Source organism: Artemia sp. Qi Xiang Cuo, chromosome 5 (genome assembly GCF_049724085.1).
Source record: "Artemia sp. Qi Xiang Cuo chromosome 5, ASM4972408v1, whole genome shotgun sequence".
NCBI lineage: Eukaryota > Metazoa > Arthropoda > Branchiopoda > Anostraca > Artemiidae > Artemia > Artemia sp. Qi Xiang Cuo.
Genome location: NC_142798.1, coordinates 6,005,617 through 6,026,057, shown reverse-complemented (window position 1 = coordinate 6,026,057; position 20,441 = coordinate 6,005,617). Strand labels below are relative to the sequence as shown.

Below are 20,441 nucleotides of genomic sequence, written 5' to 3'. Positions count from 1 at the left end.
TATTGGTTATTGGGAAGTATACAGAAGTTTTCAGGGGGATTTTTTTTTGTATTTAGGGCGGGGGGGGGGGTCGGGTGTTACGTGGGAGGATCCTTCTATGGAGGAAGTTTTCATGAGGGAAGGAAAATTGCTATGAAGGGGCGCTGGATTTCCCAGCATTATTTAAAAAAAAAACAATCAAAAATTAAATAAAAAACAACAATTTAACAGAAATTATTCCGTATATGAAAGGGCCTGTCCCCTCCTCAACACCTCGCTCTTTACGCTAAAGTTTGACTCTTTCTCACAATCTTATTTTTTTAAACAATAAAAGACTATAGCGTAAAGAACGAGGCGTTGAGGAGGGGACAGCCCCTCTCATATACGGAATAATTTCTTGTTCGTTTTAAGTTCTATTGTCGCTCCTTACTTTCAGTTAAACAAAACTTTTTTTTTATTTAATCAATTAAAGGGGCCGTCAACCCATCTGTTGAGTAATGTGTTCACTTGGTACCAAGCTAAATAATAATAATAATAAAAAAAAATACCATATTAGGCTTACAAAATAGCCAGCCTTCATCTAACTCCTTTTTTACAAGACTGGCATAGGTCTAGCAAAGAGTCCCTTACTTAAAATGCTAAATGTGTATCCACAAAAAGTTGGTGTTTACCCTTTTCAATGGAGATATTTTTTGTTCAGTCAAAATTTAGTCAGATGTTGGCTAATATCAAAAAATTTTCGTTGAAACACGCTAGCAAGCTAATTTCAAGTCAAATGGTGAAATTTTCAAAGCCTCATTCAGTTGAGGGATGGGGGGGGGGGGTACCGGGTTTGAACCCCCATCCTGGAAGTTCTGTCCGACTCGTGAAAACGTAACAACATACATATATTTTCCGAGCCTGATCCATCATTGTCGAACCAATATGAAAGGGAGCTTGATGGTTGCTTAGGCCAATCAACTGATGAGATCAGTTTTATTGTTACTCGATCTGCGGTTACTGAGTGCATTTCTAAGCTACAAAAGAAAACTTTCTCGTGGTGTTGATGGTCTCTCTGCACAGCATCTAAGATGTGGGTCCTCTCTCCTGATTGAGCATCTGACCTTACTCTTTCAGATGATATTCTGTTGTGGTATAGTTCCTGATTTGTTTAGTACTGGAGTAATAACCCCGGTATTAAAAAGGGGAAAGCCAAAGGACCAATGTTCTTCTTTTAGGCCAATTACGGTGTCACCGGTTTTATGCAAAGTTTATTAGTTCCTAATTATTGACGAGATATCTGTTAAGTGTTATACACCGGATAACCAATTAGGCTTCAAGAAAGGAGTAGGCCGTGACCATGCTCACTATTTGATTGCTAATTTACTTCTACATGCTCATGAAAATAATGAGGTTGTATATTTTGCCGGGTTAGACGTATTTAGAGCTTTCGACACGGGAATACATCCACATATCTTCTTGACTGCTTATAAGCGTGGAGTCAATATTTCTGTCATCAAATCGATACGTGATATGTATAAAAAGCTAAATACCAAAGTTAAGGTTACCATCTCACCTGGTACGGTGGAACTCACTCCTTCACTTCCAGTAAAAAAGGGCATTAGACAGGGCGCTGTTACTTCTCCCCCCTGTTTAATAATACTGTCATTGTGCCACAACAGAAAGTTCTAACCACATGTATATTTAATGGTATTGATGTTTCGATGCTAACTATGCTGAAGAAATCCTTGACAATAGTAGAACACCCTTTGGAATTGAGGAAAATTTGGAATTCTCGATAGGGAGTATAAACGTATAGGTCTTCGATTTAATGAGAGTAAGACTAAGTTCCTGGTGCTCAATCGCCGTTCAAATTGCCCGACAAATGTTCAGTTAGCTGAACATGTTATTAAAGCACAATATACACTGACGTATCTTGGTGTACCGATTGGGTCAAATGTTCGCGTCACGCGTCAACTTTTCACAGTTTTTTTTTTGCCAGAAAAGCTAGGAATGCGTATGGTTTACTAGTTGCGTTAAAGTTTAAATTTAACCGCCGTATCTTAGCTAGCGTTTATAATGCATTTGCTGTTCCGTATCTACTTGCCCTTGCACCATTTTGGTCTCTTCTTACTGCTTCAGATATTAGGGATATACGGAAGTGTTTCTACAAGTATGCGAAATATTTGCTAAGGCTGCCTCTCTGGACTAATAACAGCTCACTATCCTTGCGGTATGTAGTTGTAAGTCCAGTGTCCGCGGTACAAAAAAGAAATTAGAGACATCGGAGGCAGATTATTGGTGAAAGCACCTCTGAAATTGTCCGTCTTTGTTAATATGTTTGTTCTTACATATAATTGCCCCTATTTGTAATTTTTTTTTTCTTCTTGTCTGTTCTTCTCTGTTTTGGTTCTGTTTGTATCAGTGTTGTATTTTACATTTATGATGGACAATAAATTTATACATACATACATACATACATATAAAATTTTTTTTTATGTGTTTTTAAACCTACCCCCCCCCCCACGAAACAAAAATCCTGGATATGCCCTTGGTGGTTTGTACTTCAGATATTCGTATAAAACTACAAAATTTTAATCATCCTTGATGAGTAAGAAATATATTCTATAAGAAAATATAAGAAATCTATAAGAAAATATATTCATACGCATTAATTTCGAGATTCCCAAGTGTATTATTGTACGGAATTTTATTAACTGTCTATTTGAATGAGACATATTATATCCCGCCCATTTTTAATTCAACTCTCGACTAGAATTAAAATAACTAATTATTTTATAAACGTGGAACAGAAATTACTCTTGGGCGGAGCCCCCCCCCCCCTTTTTTTTATTTCCGCGGCATGGAACTAATTTCAGTTCAAAAAATCAATCATCATTAATTATGATAGCGGTGCAGAATGCTCGCAATGAGAAGGGAAATTTCAAGTATTAGCTATATGCTAAACCTAAAAAAAAATTTTCAAGTAATTTGTTATTTATAAACTCGAATCGGGAAGTTTCTTGCTCTATGTTGACTTAAAAGAGAACCTGAAAAGGAAATTTCAAATATTTGATAAAACCCTGAAGTTTTTTCTAAATAATTCATAACTTATTTACTTGAAACGGAAGTTACTTCCTCCATGTTGACTCAAAAGAGGACCTTAAAAAGGAATATATAAAATATTATTGTTGAATATGTTGTTGTAATTCTATCTGACTATCACCTTTCTCTTCTATGGATCACAAAAAACTGAAGTGACGCGAGCATTACTTCTATGGCTATAGCTTTCTTTTTAATATGACGTCATCCTATCTTATGAGGGCATCTTGTAAAGAGTTTTATGTTTTATGTCAAACAGTGGTTGTAATTAGTTTGTGATATCTTCCTTTGAATATGACGTCATCTAATTTTGTTAATACATCACATAGGTAGTAGGCCCATGACACTCAAAATAACTGGGTTCTCTTGCTCTCGCTTGAAACGGAACTTTCTTCCTCAATATCGGTACAACAGAAAAATTGAAAACAAGAATTGTGAGATATTAGTTTACTCTAAAATGTACTAGGTTCATCGAATAGCCTAGAGCTTATTTGCTCGAAACTCGTTCTTTATTCCATAATAACTAAAATCTGAAACAAAAGTTAAACACAATACCTATAACGTTTTTACTCAAAATTCATTAAAAAAAAACTTTCCGAAAAATAAGTTTTTCAAAAAAAAGTAAAGGCCATTTTAAACTTAAGCTCAGGAGATACAAATACCTGTTAAAATTCAAACTCAAAACGACCAGAAATTACTATTAAAGAATAAATGAAACCCAAAACGAAGGTTTTAGGCTTCTGCAGTGAGACGATACCCAAACTGTTGTTTGTAGTTATTTTTATTCGATCCAAACTTGATTTGCATATTCAGTTTAAGTTTCACTTGTTTTAAGATTTATTGATTCATTTAAATTAATATATATTGTATGTTTGTTCGCATTGATTGTTTATTTAATTTCTGTTCGTTTTAAGTTTCATTTATACTTTAATAGAAAAATATTTGTTTTCGTTTTAAGCTTGATTTTCATATTCAATCTAAGCATCATTCGCTTTTAGATCTATTTATTCATTTATATTATTACTTGTTGTATGTTTTTTGCTATGATTGTTTATTTACTTTCTGTTCGTTTTGGGTTTCATTTATTCTTTAATAGTAATTTTTGGTCGTTTTTAGTTTTAATTTTAAACGGTTTTTTTATATCTTTAGCTTAAGTTTAAAATGACCTTTAATTTTAAATTAAAAACTTATTTTTCGGAAATTTTTTTTTAATTAATTTTTTTTCGTTTTTGATTGCAAAAAGTTTCAGGTTTTTATGGCATGGGGAGGGGTGCTTACTGTCCGATTATTCTTGACTTTAAAAATCGGATCTAGAACTTTCAATTTAAATCGAAGGAGGCTTTTTTCAAAGTCTATGCGATTACCTCTTTGATAAAAACCTTTATATATGAACAATAGACAGCTTGCATAACTTGTGGGCAGAGATTAACAACAATGAATGGATTGAAAAAATAGCTCCAATAAGGGGGTTTAGACCATTTCACTTGCTGCCACAAAGGGATCCCGACTGTTTGGAATTGACCTTAATAGGAATTTGTGTGCCAAAGCAATTTTGCATCTATCACAGAGTATGTATTTTAACCTTATAATTGGATAATTATAATAGATTTCCTATGTGTTCTTCCCATACAAAACCCCTTCCCATAAGTTATAAACCCCCCTTAATAAGTTATTCTTAGTTCAAAATAACTTACAACGCCTACCCCTGGGCCCTGGCCGGCTGTGTCGACACCGGAGTTTTTTTGTTATCAGAACTTTGAACTATTTTAACAAAATGTCTATCTCAAAATTTTTATCTAGTGCATTTACGGCGTGGAGGAAGCAAAGGGGATAACTGCCCTTCAATCTATTTTGACTCTAAAAAGTGAACAAGAACTTTCAATTTTCAATCAAATGAGCCCTCTCTAAAGTTTATACGAGCATCCCTTCCATAAGACATAATATGAAGGATTCGGAGAATCCTTAAATTACAACTCTTGCCCTAAGGGCTTTGGGGGAGTTGTAATCCTCAAAGACCTAATTTCCAGAACTTAAAACTACGTTTAATAAAATTGCTGTCTTAAAATTTTGATTGGATGTGTTTGGGGAAAAGGTGGGCGTGAGAGGGGGGTTAGTTGCCCTCAAATCACTTTCGATTATTACAAAGGGCACTAGAACTCGATTTCCAATCGAATGAGCCTTTTTGAAGTTTCTACGACAACGCCTTCTATAAAAACCTTATATGCCCCCAGGGCATATCTTAAAACCCTTGCCCTGAGGGCTCTGGGGGAGTGTCCTCCACAAAAATGTATTTTCTATCTTCAAATCAACTACGCTGAACAAAATGTCTATTTAAATATTTTAATTGGATGTGTTTGGGGAAATGATGGGCCGGGGGGGGGGGCTAGTTGCACTCCAACCACTTTCGACTATTAAAAAGGGCACTAGCCCTTTAATTTTCAATCAAATGAGCCTGTTTTGAAGTTTCTACGACAACGCCTTCTATAAGAACCTTATATGCCCCCAGGGCATAACTTAAAACCCTGTCCCTGAGGGTTGTGGGGGATTTTCCTCCTCAAAAATATATTTGCTATCTTGAAATCAACTACTCTGAACAAAATGGCTATCTCTAAATTTTGCTGGGATGTATTTGGGGGAATACTGGGCGTGGGGGGGCTAGTTGCCCTCCAATCACTTTAGACTATCAAAAAGGGCACTAGCCCCTTAAATTTCCAATCAAATGAGCCTTTTTTTAAGTTTCTACGACAACGCCTTCTATAAAAACCTTATGTGCCCCCAGGGTATAACTATAAACCCTTGCACTTAGGTTTGTGGGGGAGTGTCCTCCTCAGAAAGACATTTTCTATCTGGAAATCAACTACGCTGAACAAAATGGATATCTGAAAATTATGACTGGAAGTCTTTGGGAAAATGATGGGCGTGGGAGGGGGTCTGGTTGCCCTCCAATCATTTTTGACTATTAAAAAGGGCACTAGAACTCTCGATTTCCAATCGAATGACCCCCTTTGAAGTTTCTACGACGACCCCTTCCATATGAAGTGCCTCTGGAAAAAAAATAAAAATAATAAAACATTGGAGCCGTATGGCCTTTACTATAGGCAACGCTACAGCGTTACCTCTGATGAAAATTTCTTCCTGTATGTTGACCAAAAAAGAAATTTGAACGAGAGATATTTCAGATGTTACTCATATGCTCATCCGCAATTGGTTTTTACAAATAATTTTTTTTTATTACGTACTCGAAACTAAAGTTTCTTTCCCGACAGATGTCAAACGTTAGTCATACGCTAAATTAAAACGTTTTTTTTAACTAATTTTTTAATAGTTTTAGTATATTTAAAAAAAAAAATCAGAAATTGGTTTTACCCGAAAATACGATAGGCTTTTCAAACAGCTTGGAACTTATTTTGCCGGAAACTTGTTTGATCCCTCCCGGGTATGTCCTTATGATGCATCCTGTAATTTTTTACATATTTTCTTATCTAACCCTGAAAAAGAAATTCCTTACAAAAAAATTTAAAAGCTTATCTGTAAAAAGAATCTTCGATCGGCTCGTTGGAGCAAAACAGTTTTGGTATTTTCTCTTTGTTTTCATCGGTTACAGTTTTGAGCAATATTCTTTCGGCTTTTTCTTTTGGGAGGGGGGGGGGGGTGATCTAGGCTTTTTGAATTTTAAAAAATATGAAATTATGAAGTTTTTTTTTATTTTTTTATTCCAAATCCAAACATATTCAGATTTTTCCCTATCGCCCATATAATGATCACGTAGTGATTATGGAAGTTAAACAAGGGATTATACAAACAATGGGCTGACTGGACATTTCAAATGCCAATGTATTGAGTGAACGAACCCGGTGGCCCAATGAGAATGGTGTTCCGATTGACAGCCATTAAGTTGGTGTACTTGTAGATACTCCGTTATACATACAAGTATAAGGAACATATTACAATGTTGTTTTTTCCTTGATTGAGTACTCAAAACCTATTTTCCAATTTCTTTGATACACCTTTTTCATAGGATTTTTATTTTCTTTTTTTTTTCATTGTCTAACTTGTTTTATAATTTTGTTTCATTTATTTTAGAGCTACATACAAGTCTAGGACCATCTCCATTAAACATACAAATATAAGGGACATATTAGAATGTAGTTTTTTTCTTGATTCAGGACTCATAATGTATTTTCCGGTTTCTTAGATACAACTCTTTCAAAGGATGTTTATTTACTAATGTTTTTTCATTGTCTAACTTGTTTTATAATTTTGTTTCATTTGTTTTAGAGCTACATACAAGTCTAGGACCATCTTCATTATACATACAAACATAAGGAACATATTACAATATATTTTTTTTTTCTTGCTTGAGTACTCAAAACCCATTTTCCAGTTTCTTAGATACAATCCTTTCGAAGGATTTTTATTTACTAATGTATTTCCTTTTGTGTAACTTGTTTTATAATTTTTGTTTTCATTCATTTTAGAGCTACAATTAACGCTAGGACCATCATTTTGGCCGTATTAGCAGTTGCTCCATGTTTGCTGGATTTATTATGAATTGAATAAAAAAAGTTTTTTTTTTCAACTGATGGTAAAACTCAAGGCAAACTGAAATTATTCCGCATATGAAGGGATGGCCCCCCTCCTCAATACTTTGCTCTTCACGTTATAGTTTTTAGCAGCATTAGAATAGCTTCCTATTCTAATTAAACGGCCCTTGTTTTTCAGGAATCGTTCTTAAAATATTGTGAAAACAGTCGAACTTTAGCGTAAAGAGCAAGGTATTGAGGAGGGGGGCACCCCCTACATGTACAGAAGAATTCCTTTTTGTTTTGAGTTTTAATGTCGCTCCTTACTTTCAGTTGAAAAAACTTGTTTTATTTATTTAATCAACTTAAGAATTTGCAATTATCATTCAGGCATCATGATATATGACTGGCGAGTTATTTTTATAAATCATATATTCTTTACCCCCTTTCGCTCAGTCGCTTTTTCGTCGGCTCGTTTTGGAGCGCATAGAATCCCCTCGGTTAACTGTGAAAGAGATAAATTTTCAATAAGATACCAAATCCCTTCTATAGCAAATAGACTTAAATTAAATACTAAATTTAAAAATCTTAATAGTTTATCACTTTTAAAACTGAATTAGTAAAATATATTATTAACCTTTGATGACGGGGTGATTTTACTTAATAATTTGTTTTTTAGTATTATTTTTGGAATTTGCCATGCTGGGGTAGCCAGCATCTGTTTTATCTTTATTTTGGGGGTATTTGAAATTAAAGTAATAATAGATAGCCTTCTTTTCGAGATTAGCTCCCTGTTGGCTTTATTCAATTATTTGTGTTTGTTTGTATTTGTGTGAAGTAAAAATCTATCTATCTATCTGTATTGACAATGTCATAGCAATGGCTAATTCTATTAAGTTGAGTTCTGATGCTACTGCTGTGACTATTATTACAATTATACCTAAGGGTAAGAAGGTAAAATTTTCAGAGAAGTTTTAGGGCTGAAGGTAAAATGAACCACAACAAGCCATCCATATGCCCGTTGTCAAAAGGGCATACCAGCAATACCTTAGGAATAGTTTTATGTGTGAAATTAAAACTTACAAGGCTTGTTGTGGGGGTTGTTTAGCTACCCAAAAGACAATATTTGCATCATAATACTACTGCTTCTACTCCTACAACAACTACTACTGCTACTAATATTATTATTATTACTACTACTGCTACTCAAGCTAAGTCTACTGCTATTAATTCTACTGCTACTACTATAACTACTGGTGCTACTGCTACTAAGGCTATGGGTATTGAAGCGAAAATTTTGGGCAATATTGAAACTGTTGAACTAAATCAAAACACCCCCATAGCTTGTCGAGAGGACACATCAGCAATGCTTCAGGAATGGTTGATGGTATTAAGCTGAAACTTCCATCGTGTGTTGAAGGGGAGGTTGAAAAGAACCAAAGATGTTATGTGCATACTGCTGCTAATGCTACTACTGCTACAACAACTATTGCTACTACACAAGCTAAGGGTATTAAGGTGAAGCTTTTAAGGAATATTTAGGTGGATATTGAACTAAATCAAAACGAGCTATCATCATTTAGAATGTCAAAAGGGTGACAAAGCAATATCAAAAGACCATGTCAATATAAAACGAATAGAAATTAATTAAAGAAAAATGTTTTCCACAAAATGAGTTTTTCAAAGAAAAGTGAATGATTCCATTAAACTAAAAACGAGCAAAAATAGAACCAAATAATCTACCAAGCGTAAAACTACCACAAATCAGCATCAATTAATAAATGAAACCCAAAACGAACAGAAATTACAATAAATAACCAGTTGAAATTCAAAAGGAGCAGAAATCAACATGAGTAGGGCTCACAATCCCCATGCCTTTTCAAGGTCAGAAGATAATTTGCACTTTACTGTAAATAATACAATTGAATGTGCATTGTCAGTTCAACATACGTATGCTGATATTTATTCCTTAAAATCTTAATATTTTTTTATTTATTAAAGCTATAAAAGTGAAAACATTTTACTTTTTTTCAGTAAAGTGCAAATTATGTTCTGGCCATGAGAAGGCATAGGGGTCTACTTGTTATAATCTTGATAGGTATCATATAATATATGATACCTACTTATCATAATTTTGAATACTTTGAAAAACCATGAAAATGTTTTGCATGGTGATTCCGAGTGTTGAAAATTCATTAAGTTTAAGCTTAGACATCGAAACTCATCATCCTTAGAAAGTATTTATAATTTTGTAATCTAGGAGAAAACCCTCTAAATAGGAAAATGATCTAGATAAATTTATACCATCAGATTCAGGTTATCATTGAACCTTGCGGTATGAACAAAAACTTTTAAAAATCATATTTTCCCCGATGAAGAGCGTCACACATGCGCTTTTTGTGTTTCCAGAAATGATCGCCTGAAACCAACGGCTCGGGAATATTGAGAGGGGGCTTATTCGAATTGAAAATTGTAACTTCTAGTATTCCTTTGATATATGTAAATTTCCCATCTTTTTTCAGGGACGCCGCTTCTTCTGAAAGGCATTGTTATAAGAATAATAAATTTAGATATAAACTACAGAGGAAGAGGGGATTGAGGAGCACATTTAAGAGAGACCTGGATTGAACAGATAATAGATAAGGGAATATTGACCCTTGTCAGCAAAATCGATATCTGAAGCAAATCTTTTTTACGGGGATTCTAAATGTTTTTAAATTTTCGAGTAAAGTTATTACAATATAAATTTATATACTTTTAGGAAATGTGTAAAGACCCACAAAAAAGGGTGGAACCTTCATAAAAGATTTAAAGTAAAATGCAACTTATTTGGGAACCCTTAAGCTTCTTTCTACACAAATAAGAATTTTTTTTTTTTATAAGTGTTTTTTTTTCTGATATATGGTCAAATATATATATTGTAAATAATGTATTGTAAATAAGGAGCGACTTGGGAAAATAGACTTAAGTCCTTCTTTACCACCTCCCCCACATTATATGGGGTCGTCCTGTTTTTTCTTTGGCTCGAGATGGTTGATCTAAAAGGACGATGTTTGGCAATCTCTTATCTTTCATCCGAAGAACATATCTTAGCCATCTCAACCTTTCTCTCATTATAGCCATAGAAAGCAGGATAGAAATAGCTTTTTCGCACAGCTTACTGTTTGAAATACGGTCAGTCAAAAAGGTGCCCAAAAAAATCTATAGATAATTCCTCTTTAAAAGATCTAACAAATCACCATCCGTCTTTCGGAGTGCCCGAGTTTCAGAACCATACTTGACAAGTTTCATCAATGTAGCTTCCAATAATCGAATCGTAGTTCGAAGACTTATTTTCCTCTTCTTCCAAACTTTTTCCAACTATGTAGAAACACCTTTGGCCTTGGCTATTCTACTTTAACGTAATCACTGTATCCACCATCTTTGCTACTAATGCTGCCTAGGCAAGTGAAGCTATCCATTTGATCGATCTTCTACTTACCCAACATCACCTCTCTACCTTCACTTATTCCGAGTCTTAGCGACTTAGTCTTATTAACATTAATTTTCAAGCGTTATCTTGCACCTTGAACTCTCAAGCCTTCAAAAAATCAATCATTTTGCTAACATTTTCCACTATGACATTCAAATCATCAGCGTAATCTAGGAGAGTTTTACTTTTTCATTTGATTCCATGCTGTCCCATAGTCTTTGCCGTGTTCCTTATGACAAACTGCATTCGTATAACTCACAATTGGGGGTAGAACGCAACCTTGTTTAACCCCTGAATTCACGGAGTGCTTTTTGATTTAGTTTTACTCAAACATCCCCTCAACATTCCCTGGAAGTTTTAATTTAATATCCTCAGCCATTCCTGAGATAATCCAGAGACTCACTTTTGATAATCTGCATGGACATATTGTGTTTTGATTTAGTTCAACATCCTACTAAAGATTTATTTTTTATTTAGTCCAACAACCTCCTCAAGAATTACTTACTTTTTCTCAAGATGGAGAATTAAAATCCTCCTATAAGAGTTTTTCGGCTATAGAGATTCTAATGTTATAGTTTTTCTTTTCCATCTGACATTATTTTTGTGGGGTTTCAGGCTATTTTTCGAAATTCCCATAACTTTGTTTTTGCAATCAACTTTTACCATTAAGAGTAGTCGAAATAATGGTTACCATTCCTGATTCTTCCTAACTTGACAGTATTCTCAAAACATGTTTTACATTTTCGGGTTGCTAAGAGCTAGAGTTTGTTCTTTACTCCAGGTGCTCCCTTTTGACAACCTGCATGTACATATTGTGTTTTGATCTAGTTCAACATCTATTTCAAGATTATTTTTTATTTAGTCCAACAACCTCCTCAATAATTACTTCTTATTGCTCAAGACGGAGAATTGCAATCCTATACGAGTTTTACAGCTATGGAGATTCTAATGTTATAGTTCTCATTTCCATCCGACATCATTTTTGTGGGGGTTTAGGCTATTTTTCGAAATTCCCATAGCTTTGTTTTTGCAATTAACTTTAACCATTAAGAATAGTCAAAATAACAGTTACCATTCTTGGATTCTTCCTAGCTTGACAGTATTTTCCAAAATGGAGTTTTAAATTTTTGGTTTACTAAGAGCTAGATTTCGTTCTTTACTTAGCGGCGGATGTCAGGACCATGATAACTATTGTGGTTTTTTTTCAATAAACCCCCTCATAAAGATAAACGTCATAACATAGTCATCGGACTTTTTTTTTTATGGATATTGATTGGATGTTGTTTGGATATTGTGATTCAGAAAAAAACTTTTTTTTCAAGATCTTGGTGGGGGTGGTGCATTTTTATGATTTTTTTTTTTTCAATTATCATTGAAAATACCAAAAAAGATCATTTTTCAACAAAAATACCCCCCTCCAAGAAAGAATCGTGTTTTTAAGAATCTGTGGGGTGAAAACATGTTAAAGTACCTCTCCTTCCGCCCAATTGATCCCCTGGTGAAGTACTATGGAGAATGAAATGAAGCCTGATGGTTTGTGCAGGCTGATTGATTGAATTATTCTGGGTAAAATTAAGAAAAATGCATTTTCCTTTGAATGTGTAGTCGTCTTTGGGAATCAACATATTGTTAATGTTTGAGTTTTTATCGACAAAAAGTGTTGCAAGATTAATCGAATCGGTTTTGCTTATTTATCTTCGCAGTTCTACGTGGCAACACTGGCAAAGATATGGAATTTCCTATTTTCGAAACAACCAAACTAAAAATCTTAGAAAAGTAAAGTTTCCAGGTATTAACGCACTTAAAGTGGGTCCAGGGATCAAAAATGTTTTTTTTTTAATGTCCTTATCTCTTTAAGGGAAAGTATAAGGTAATAGGTTAGGTTAAGCTATATTTTGCTTACTTTGACATAAAATTTATTATCCGGAATTCAGAATTGATATATAATTTAAAAACGTAGTGTAGGTAGCACTGCCGTATCAGAGGCAACGCTATAGCGTTGCCTATAGTAAAGGCCATACGGCTCCATTGTTTTATTATTATTTATTTACTTATTTTTCCCAGAGGCACTTTATATGGAAGGGGTCGTCATAGAAACTTCAAAGGGTGCTCATTCGATTGGAAATCGAGAGTTCTAGTAGCAAAAAACATACAACAAGTAATAATATAAATGAATAAAAAGATCTTAAAGCGATTAATGCTTAGATTGAATATGAAAATCAAGCTTAAAGCGAAAACAAATATTTTGCTATTAAAGTATAAATGAAACTTAAAACGATCAGAAATTAAATAACAATCAATGCCAACAAACATACAATATATATTAATGTAAATGAATAAATAAGTCTTAAAACGAGTGAAACTTAAATTGAATATGCAAATCAAGTTTGAATCGAATAAAAATAACTACAAACAAGAGTTAGGGTATCGCCTCACTGCAGAAGCCGAAAACCTACTGCGTCATTGGCACTTTATTTAAAACGAATTATATTACAGATGCTTTCTTTTGTACTTAATATTGAAAATGAATCTTAAAATTACAGTAAAATTTTGAACTGATGAGCTTTTAGCAATCAATATCATTATGCATCAAATATTCAGTTTAACTTATTAGTTCTTTTCAAGATTAGTCAAGACAAATATAGTTTCACTACAAACAAAATTTCGATACTGCCCCCTTCTTTAACTGTAAAAACCTAAAGCCTTCTGCGTCATTGGTGCTTCACTGAAAACGAATTACTCGTATATTACAAATTTATTATTTTCCAGTTATTACAGCATTGAAAATGAAAATAAAATTACAGTGAAAAAAAAAAACCTTGAACTGATGGATCTTTCAACAATTAATATCATTATATATCTAATATTTGATTTTATTTTGTTTATACTTTCCAAGACTGTTCAAGACTCATATAGTTTTGCCATTTTTTTTTAACTCTGCCATTTTTTCTAACTAATCGTGTTGGTTTGTTAAGAAAACATTCTATGGCTTCTAGGCGTTTCTATTTGAGCGGAAAACTGCACCTCAAACTTTGTGGAACATGCATTTTCTTGCATGAAACACCAAAATATAATAAAATGTCAAGTTTCGGAGTGTTCCACCACTCGCATGCAAGTGCCATTGGTTATTTTTGAATCCGCATGGTCAATTTAGGGGGTGGAGAGTAGGCTAATTCTCGTAGCAGCCCCATTCCATCGTGATATGATTCACACTTTCAACACCTGACGTCCGGATTATCATATAATCTACCAAGCATACAAATACCCCAAATCAGTATCAATAAATAAATGAAACCCAAAACGAACAAATATTAAAATAAATATTAGAGTCAAACTCAAAACGAGCATAAATTAATATGAGTAGGGTTCAAAACCCCTATGCTTTCTAAAAGCCAGAATATAATTTGTACTGTACTGAAAAAAAATTCAAATGAGTTTACTGAAAAAAAATGTGCATTGTCAATTTAATATACATATGCTGATATTTATTCCCTAAAATCTTAATTAATGAAAGAATTGTTTTCAGTAAAGCGCCAATGACGCAGTAGGTTTTAGGCTTCTGCAGTGAGGCGATACCCAAACTCTTGTTTGTAGTTATTTTTATTCGATTCAAACTTGATTTGCATATTCAATTTAAGTTTTGCTCGTTTTAAGATTCATTTATTCATTTACATTATATATATTGTATGTTTTGTTCGTATTGATTGTTTATTTAATTTCTTTTTGTTTTATATTTCATTTATGCTTCAAAAGTAAAATATTTTTTTTTGTTTTAAGCTAGATTTACATATTCAATCTAAGCATTACTCGCTTTAAGATCTATTTATTCATTTATGTTATTCCGTGTTGTATGTTTTTTCCTTTGACTGTTTATTCAATTTCTGTTCGTTTTGGGTTTCAGTTATTCTTTAATAGTAATTTCGGTTCGTTTTGAGTTTGAATTTTAACAGGTATTTGTATCTCCTGAGCTTAAGTTTAAAATGGCCTTTACTTTTCTTTGAAAAACCTATTTTTCGGAAATTTTTTTTTAATTAACAACAGTAAAAGGTAGTAATTCGACGATATCATACAGTTGGAAACTTCGTCAAAAAAATAAGAAAAAACAGTTGACTTACGAAAAGTTGACTTACGAAAATTATATATAAGTCTAAAAACCTGTAAATTTTCAGGGGTTAAAGGACCTCCGCCACGTACGTACCTGTACTTAACCTACTTTAAGCTATAAATTTTCTGAATCATCTTTACATTTTTATGTAAAAAGTATGTTTTCTCAACTTCAAAACGAAGAACAGATAGAAGAGTCAAAATTGTTGAAACGGATTTCATTTTTTTTTTTTTATGCTATTTATTGACATTTTGCCTGATATTTATTTAATATTTGTTCAAATCTGATTTATAGATGACGTTAACGACATGCTGATGAATGCAGATTTGAATGAGTCCCACCTAGTCGTGGTACTTAAAATGGTAACAGAGATCTATAATCGCTTTTTTTCACAAGATGGTGCAAATTTCATTCACTTTCCGCCAGAAATAGTAAAAGAAATTAAAGAGAGTGAGTTTTTTTTTATTATTTAGAAGCTTTTATTATGTTTTGGCGAGCCACCCTAGCCAAGTCCGGTGTCGCTGGTTATTTGCCAGGTTATTTGCCACCCTAGCCAAGTCCGGTGTTGCTGGTTATTTGCCAGGTTATTTGCCACCCTAGCCAAGTCCGGTGTTGCTGGTTATTTGCCAGGTTATTTGCCACCCTAGACAAGTTCGAGTCCGGTGTCGCTGGTTATTTGATTTGGAAGTGGGTCAATGGTGTGAACTCTGTAAGCTCAGCCAGAATCGAACCAGTTCTAAATGGGTACCTGTAGAAATCTGGGGGAAAACAAGGGAAGCGTTGAATGACTTCCCCCAAGCGGGAAGTCATTGCACTCCCAGCGGAAGGCAGAAAATTAGAAGATTGTTGCCTCTGCTACGCAGACCATTGGCCAGCATGCAAAAATGTTTTTTTTTTTTTTTGTTTTTATTATATCCGGGCCGTAGATTTGTTTGTCATATAGGAAAACGATTGTTTTAAACAAAATAAAAAATATTCATCAGTAAAATTGATAAAATTTTAATAAATTAAATAAGAATCAAATTAATCGTATTAAATTAGAAAAGATAATGAAATAAAAATTAATAATATTTGTTAATAAACTCATTAAAAATGAATGAATATGAAAGAATCGGTATGCAGAAAAAAATATTCATTAAGTGAAATGAAACATTATACAAAACTGCATAATTTTCACCAACATTAACGAATCATGCCGTATTTCAAGACATGGCAAGCAAGTTGCACACTATTCTAAAAGAACAACGGTAATATTTTTCTAAAAAGAAAGAAAAAACTATTAGATACCTACATGTATTTTACAAGACATTTCAAAGGAATTACCAATATTTATTACCAAAGAATGTACCAATTGTTTGATATAAAAATTACCAAAGACTAAAAAGAGTAAAGCAAAATTTATTTAAAATGTTAAAAAAGTAATTAAAGATGTTGTATAAATTAAAAAAATATTCTTGCTACCAGAAAAAACTGGAATTCCTTGATTCTAGGAAAGCTGAAATTTTTAAAAACTAAAACTGAAAATTGTGGCTTTCCACAGAAAAAGTTGTTTTGGATACTATCACAGCCCCAAACATCCATTTTTAGTGGCTCTATGTAACATCTGTTTTTAAGCTTTATTAGCGTATTTTTTGTTAAGGAGTGTTTTTTGCGTATTATGCGTGGAGTCTTTTTAGTTTTCTTATGCAAAGTATTAACTTGTTTAAAACCTGAATAATACACAAGAATATATTTAAGATGTTGAAACTACTTTTATGTCATAATGTACTGAAAACTAAGTAAATTAAAAAAAAAAAATTTCTTGTCATCAGGAAAAACTGAAAGTTTTTGCTACATTAAAAATTTTAGCGTGTCATGTGAGGAATCTTTTATTTCTTTGCACGTAAGGCAAAACATTGTTTAAAACCAGAGCAGTACACACAAGACTATTATATTTAAGATGTTTAAAATACTTTTGTCTCATCTACTAAAATTAAGAAAATCGAAAAAAAAATTCTCAAAATGTACTATTAACTAAAAAATAATTTCTTTTTCATCAGAAAAACTGAAGGTTCTTGCTACCAGTAAAAGTTGAAATTGTGTAAAACTAAAAGTGAAAGCTTGATGCTGCCACTACTTAAAAGTTTTTTTTTCAAGAGTTATAAAAAGTCGTGACTGCCCCAAGTTTTTTTTTAGTTTGCTTTTAGACACAAGCTTTTTTTAATTCTTAAAAATTTATTTTTCTTCTTCTTTTTGTGAAGAAATATTTTTAGCGTAATATGTGCGGGATTCTTTTTTTTCCTTTGCACGTGAGGTTCAACATTCTTTAAAAGGAAATAATGCACTCGGGACGAATATATTTAAGATAATAAAAATAGCTTTTAATCTCAAATGTACTAAAAACTATTGACATTAATAAGAAATTATCTAAAAACATACTATAAGTTTAAAAATAATTTGTGGCTTTCAGGACACCAGAAATTCCTTGCGATCAGCCAAAATTGAAATTGCTTAGACTAGAAATGAAAGCTCGGGGTGGCTATAGCATAACTGTTTTTTTGTCATGCCAAAGGCTAAATGTGTCATATTAAAAGCATGTCAATGTAATAACAGTTATTAATGTATCGACCTCTTGAGTCTGTTATGACATTGACATGCTTTTAATATGACACATTTAGCCTTTGGCATGAACTGCAACTGCAACTCCTTGCAGTTTTTTAATTGAAAGAGCTTCACTTCAGAAATGGTAGTAACTGAGACTATTCTAGAGTTCTTTCAGTCAAAACTGGCCAAATATATCAGGGGGGAATCAATAAGTTAAGCACGAGATGGGAGCAATTGATGGACAAGATGGGAGCATTGATGGACGACATGGGAGCACGAGATGGGAGTAAATAATAAAGAATATCTTTTTTAAGGTTATTCTCGTATATATTTTTCCCTGAAAGATGAATATATTAAAAGAAACGTTATTTATGACTCGACCGTATAAATAGTTGAACGATTTAATAAGTAAATAATTGAATAATGAATAATAATTGATCTAAGGAAAGGAAAGAGCTTTAAGTGATCAATTAGCAAATAATTGATTTAGATGGATTGAAAATAACTGCATTTTATAGAAGTTGGATGACAAGCAAAGAGCAGTAACAGGGTTCAGACTCGCCTATAAATTCCAATAAATTTCTATATTTTAATGCACTCCTATAAAATGCCTATATTTTGGCTAAAATCCTATTATTCCTATATTTACGGCTGAAGAGCACCAAGAACATTGCTCATGATTTGCAATTTTCATTGCTCGTTAAGTAAGTCAAGATGTGCTTTTCTTTGCTTTTGACTCTGCTTGTAGACTGTGCTGTCTTTCGGTGTCGATTGATAATTAATTACAATTGTTGAGCTGTTTGAACTTAACTAATGCTTTGTGTTGGGATTAGTAAGTTGATTCTGCCTGGGCTATGCTGTTGTGTTGACTTAGTAGCCTATGTTTTGTTTTTTGTCATGTTCGGCCTGTCCGAAATGAGCAAAGATCAGTATTTAGGCTAGCAGTCTCTGCTTAATGAGACTGTGAGTTCTTGCGACTTATGCGTTTCCTGGCTGAACGCTATAAAAGGCTGATGCAAATACAGCCCAGTTTCGGACATATCCACATTTTTTCTTTTTATGGCCTTTTAATTGCAGGATGCTATTTTGCAGGTGATGTTTGGTAATTGTGTATGGAGCCTACCCAGTTCAATAGTTATTGAGTTGATAAGACAGACTGATGCGGTAGAAAAGTTTGCAAATGGTCCATGACTGGGAACAACCAGTCCTTATTCTTTTGAGATCTCTACTCGGAAAATCTGGGTCGCAGAACTGGAGTTGCTCAGCTAAACCAACATGTGTGATCTGCAGAACACAAAGCCGCAGTTACTGCTCAACTACATCCACTACAACTTCGCCTGACCGGACAATCTCGAGTTGAGGAAACAACCAAGGATAAACCATTAGTTGGTACAAACACGTTTTGTGAGCGTGATGCCGCTTATAAAGCTGAGTTATTATGGGCACTTCAGATGGCACGGAGTTCTATGGCTGCTAAATATTCAGACCATGTTGTTGCAGCCTTTCTTATAATGTTTCTTGGTAAGATGCCTGATAGAATATTCCTATGGGGGAAGATACACACAGATCTAATCAACAATATGCTGCACCCTTACTGTACGGAAAACTGTGTGAAGGACTTTCAGTCATATTTTGTACTAAAACATGGTAAGACAACCAACAATGCTTGTATGAAAGAGTTATAGATATGTCTTCGAATTTGGTCCTCATGGAGAAATGAAATCGAGAGCAGTCATTTGTACGCATGTTTTGTGGGTCATACGACATGTGAGGACCCGTATGGGATGATTATATCAGCCATTGATCAGTGTCAACTGCAGGTTGAAAAAACTAATCTCGCTTGGAAATGACAGACCAAATGTCAACAAAAGCGTTTGGAACAAGTTTAATACCAAAAAAAGAAAGTGGCGGGGGAGGGATGTTGAACGTTGACACTTACAACATCCCTATTATTCATAACACGTTCTTCAAAGGTCTTCAGGTGTCCGAAGTAAATCGTCCCAACTTTGTTATTCTTGTGAATTCATTTTTTTACGACTGGCCATGCATATTGTTAAGACTCTTAAAGGTGCCAAAATAAATGGGAATTTCAGAAACTACTCTCATGAAGCATGTCCCAAGCCACTGGCTGACGATCGGGCGTGCCTTCGCTAAAATCATGCAGCAGTGGCCAGCAATTTTAGAGTACTTCCTGAACTTTGTACCGAGAGAGAAAAAACTGAAGAATCTTTTATTCACTCACTAATCTCGGAATATTTTTTTTTAAAAAACAAGTTTAACAATGAAGACCCAGATCAAATCGTCGCTAGTCTCAGCAGAACTGATTATGAATTTCACCCAATTATTCCAGAGCGAAGAGCTATTCATTCGCGTTTTGAACTTTAAGATCAAAAGAATAGTTGTGATACTTTGCGGACGGGTCTTTACTCCAGATTTCGTGACCGAGACTGCAAATATCTCACAAGAAATGTTGGACCTCGGTGAAAAATTTACAGAAAAGGTCAGAGTTTCAGAAAATGTGGAACAAGCCTTCGGAGAGAAGCAACACCGAAAGACAAAACCCTTCTATGTCAATGTGCTAACATTTTGCATTGTGGTCATTCGACTTAGTTTGAACAAGTGTTCTCTGAAAAAGGGTGGTTTTCTCGAGGCTTACGCTGTTTGAGTCCGATCAAGATGAAAGATTCAAGAAGCATTT

General features: G+C 33.7%; 1 protein-coding gene across 4 annotated transcripts in view; it reads left to right on the top strand.

Annotated features, from left to right (window-relative positions):
- LOC148951742 (sorting nexin-14-like) overlaps positions 1-20,441 on the top strand; it is a 245,188-nt gene that overhangs the window by 108,937 nt on the left and 115,810 nt on the right. For all 4 annotated transcript variants that reach the window (XM_089088699.1, XM_089088697.1, XM_089088698.1 and 1 more), the window contains one exon: positions 15,455-15,610. In XM_089088699.1, coding sequence (XP_088944825.1) covers positions 15,455-15,610 — 156 coding nt within the window. The remainder of the gene's footprint in view (positions 1-15,454; positions 15,611-20,441) is intronic.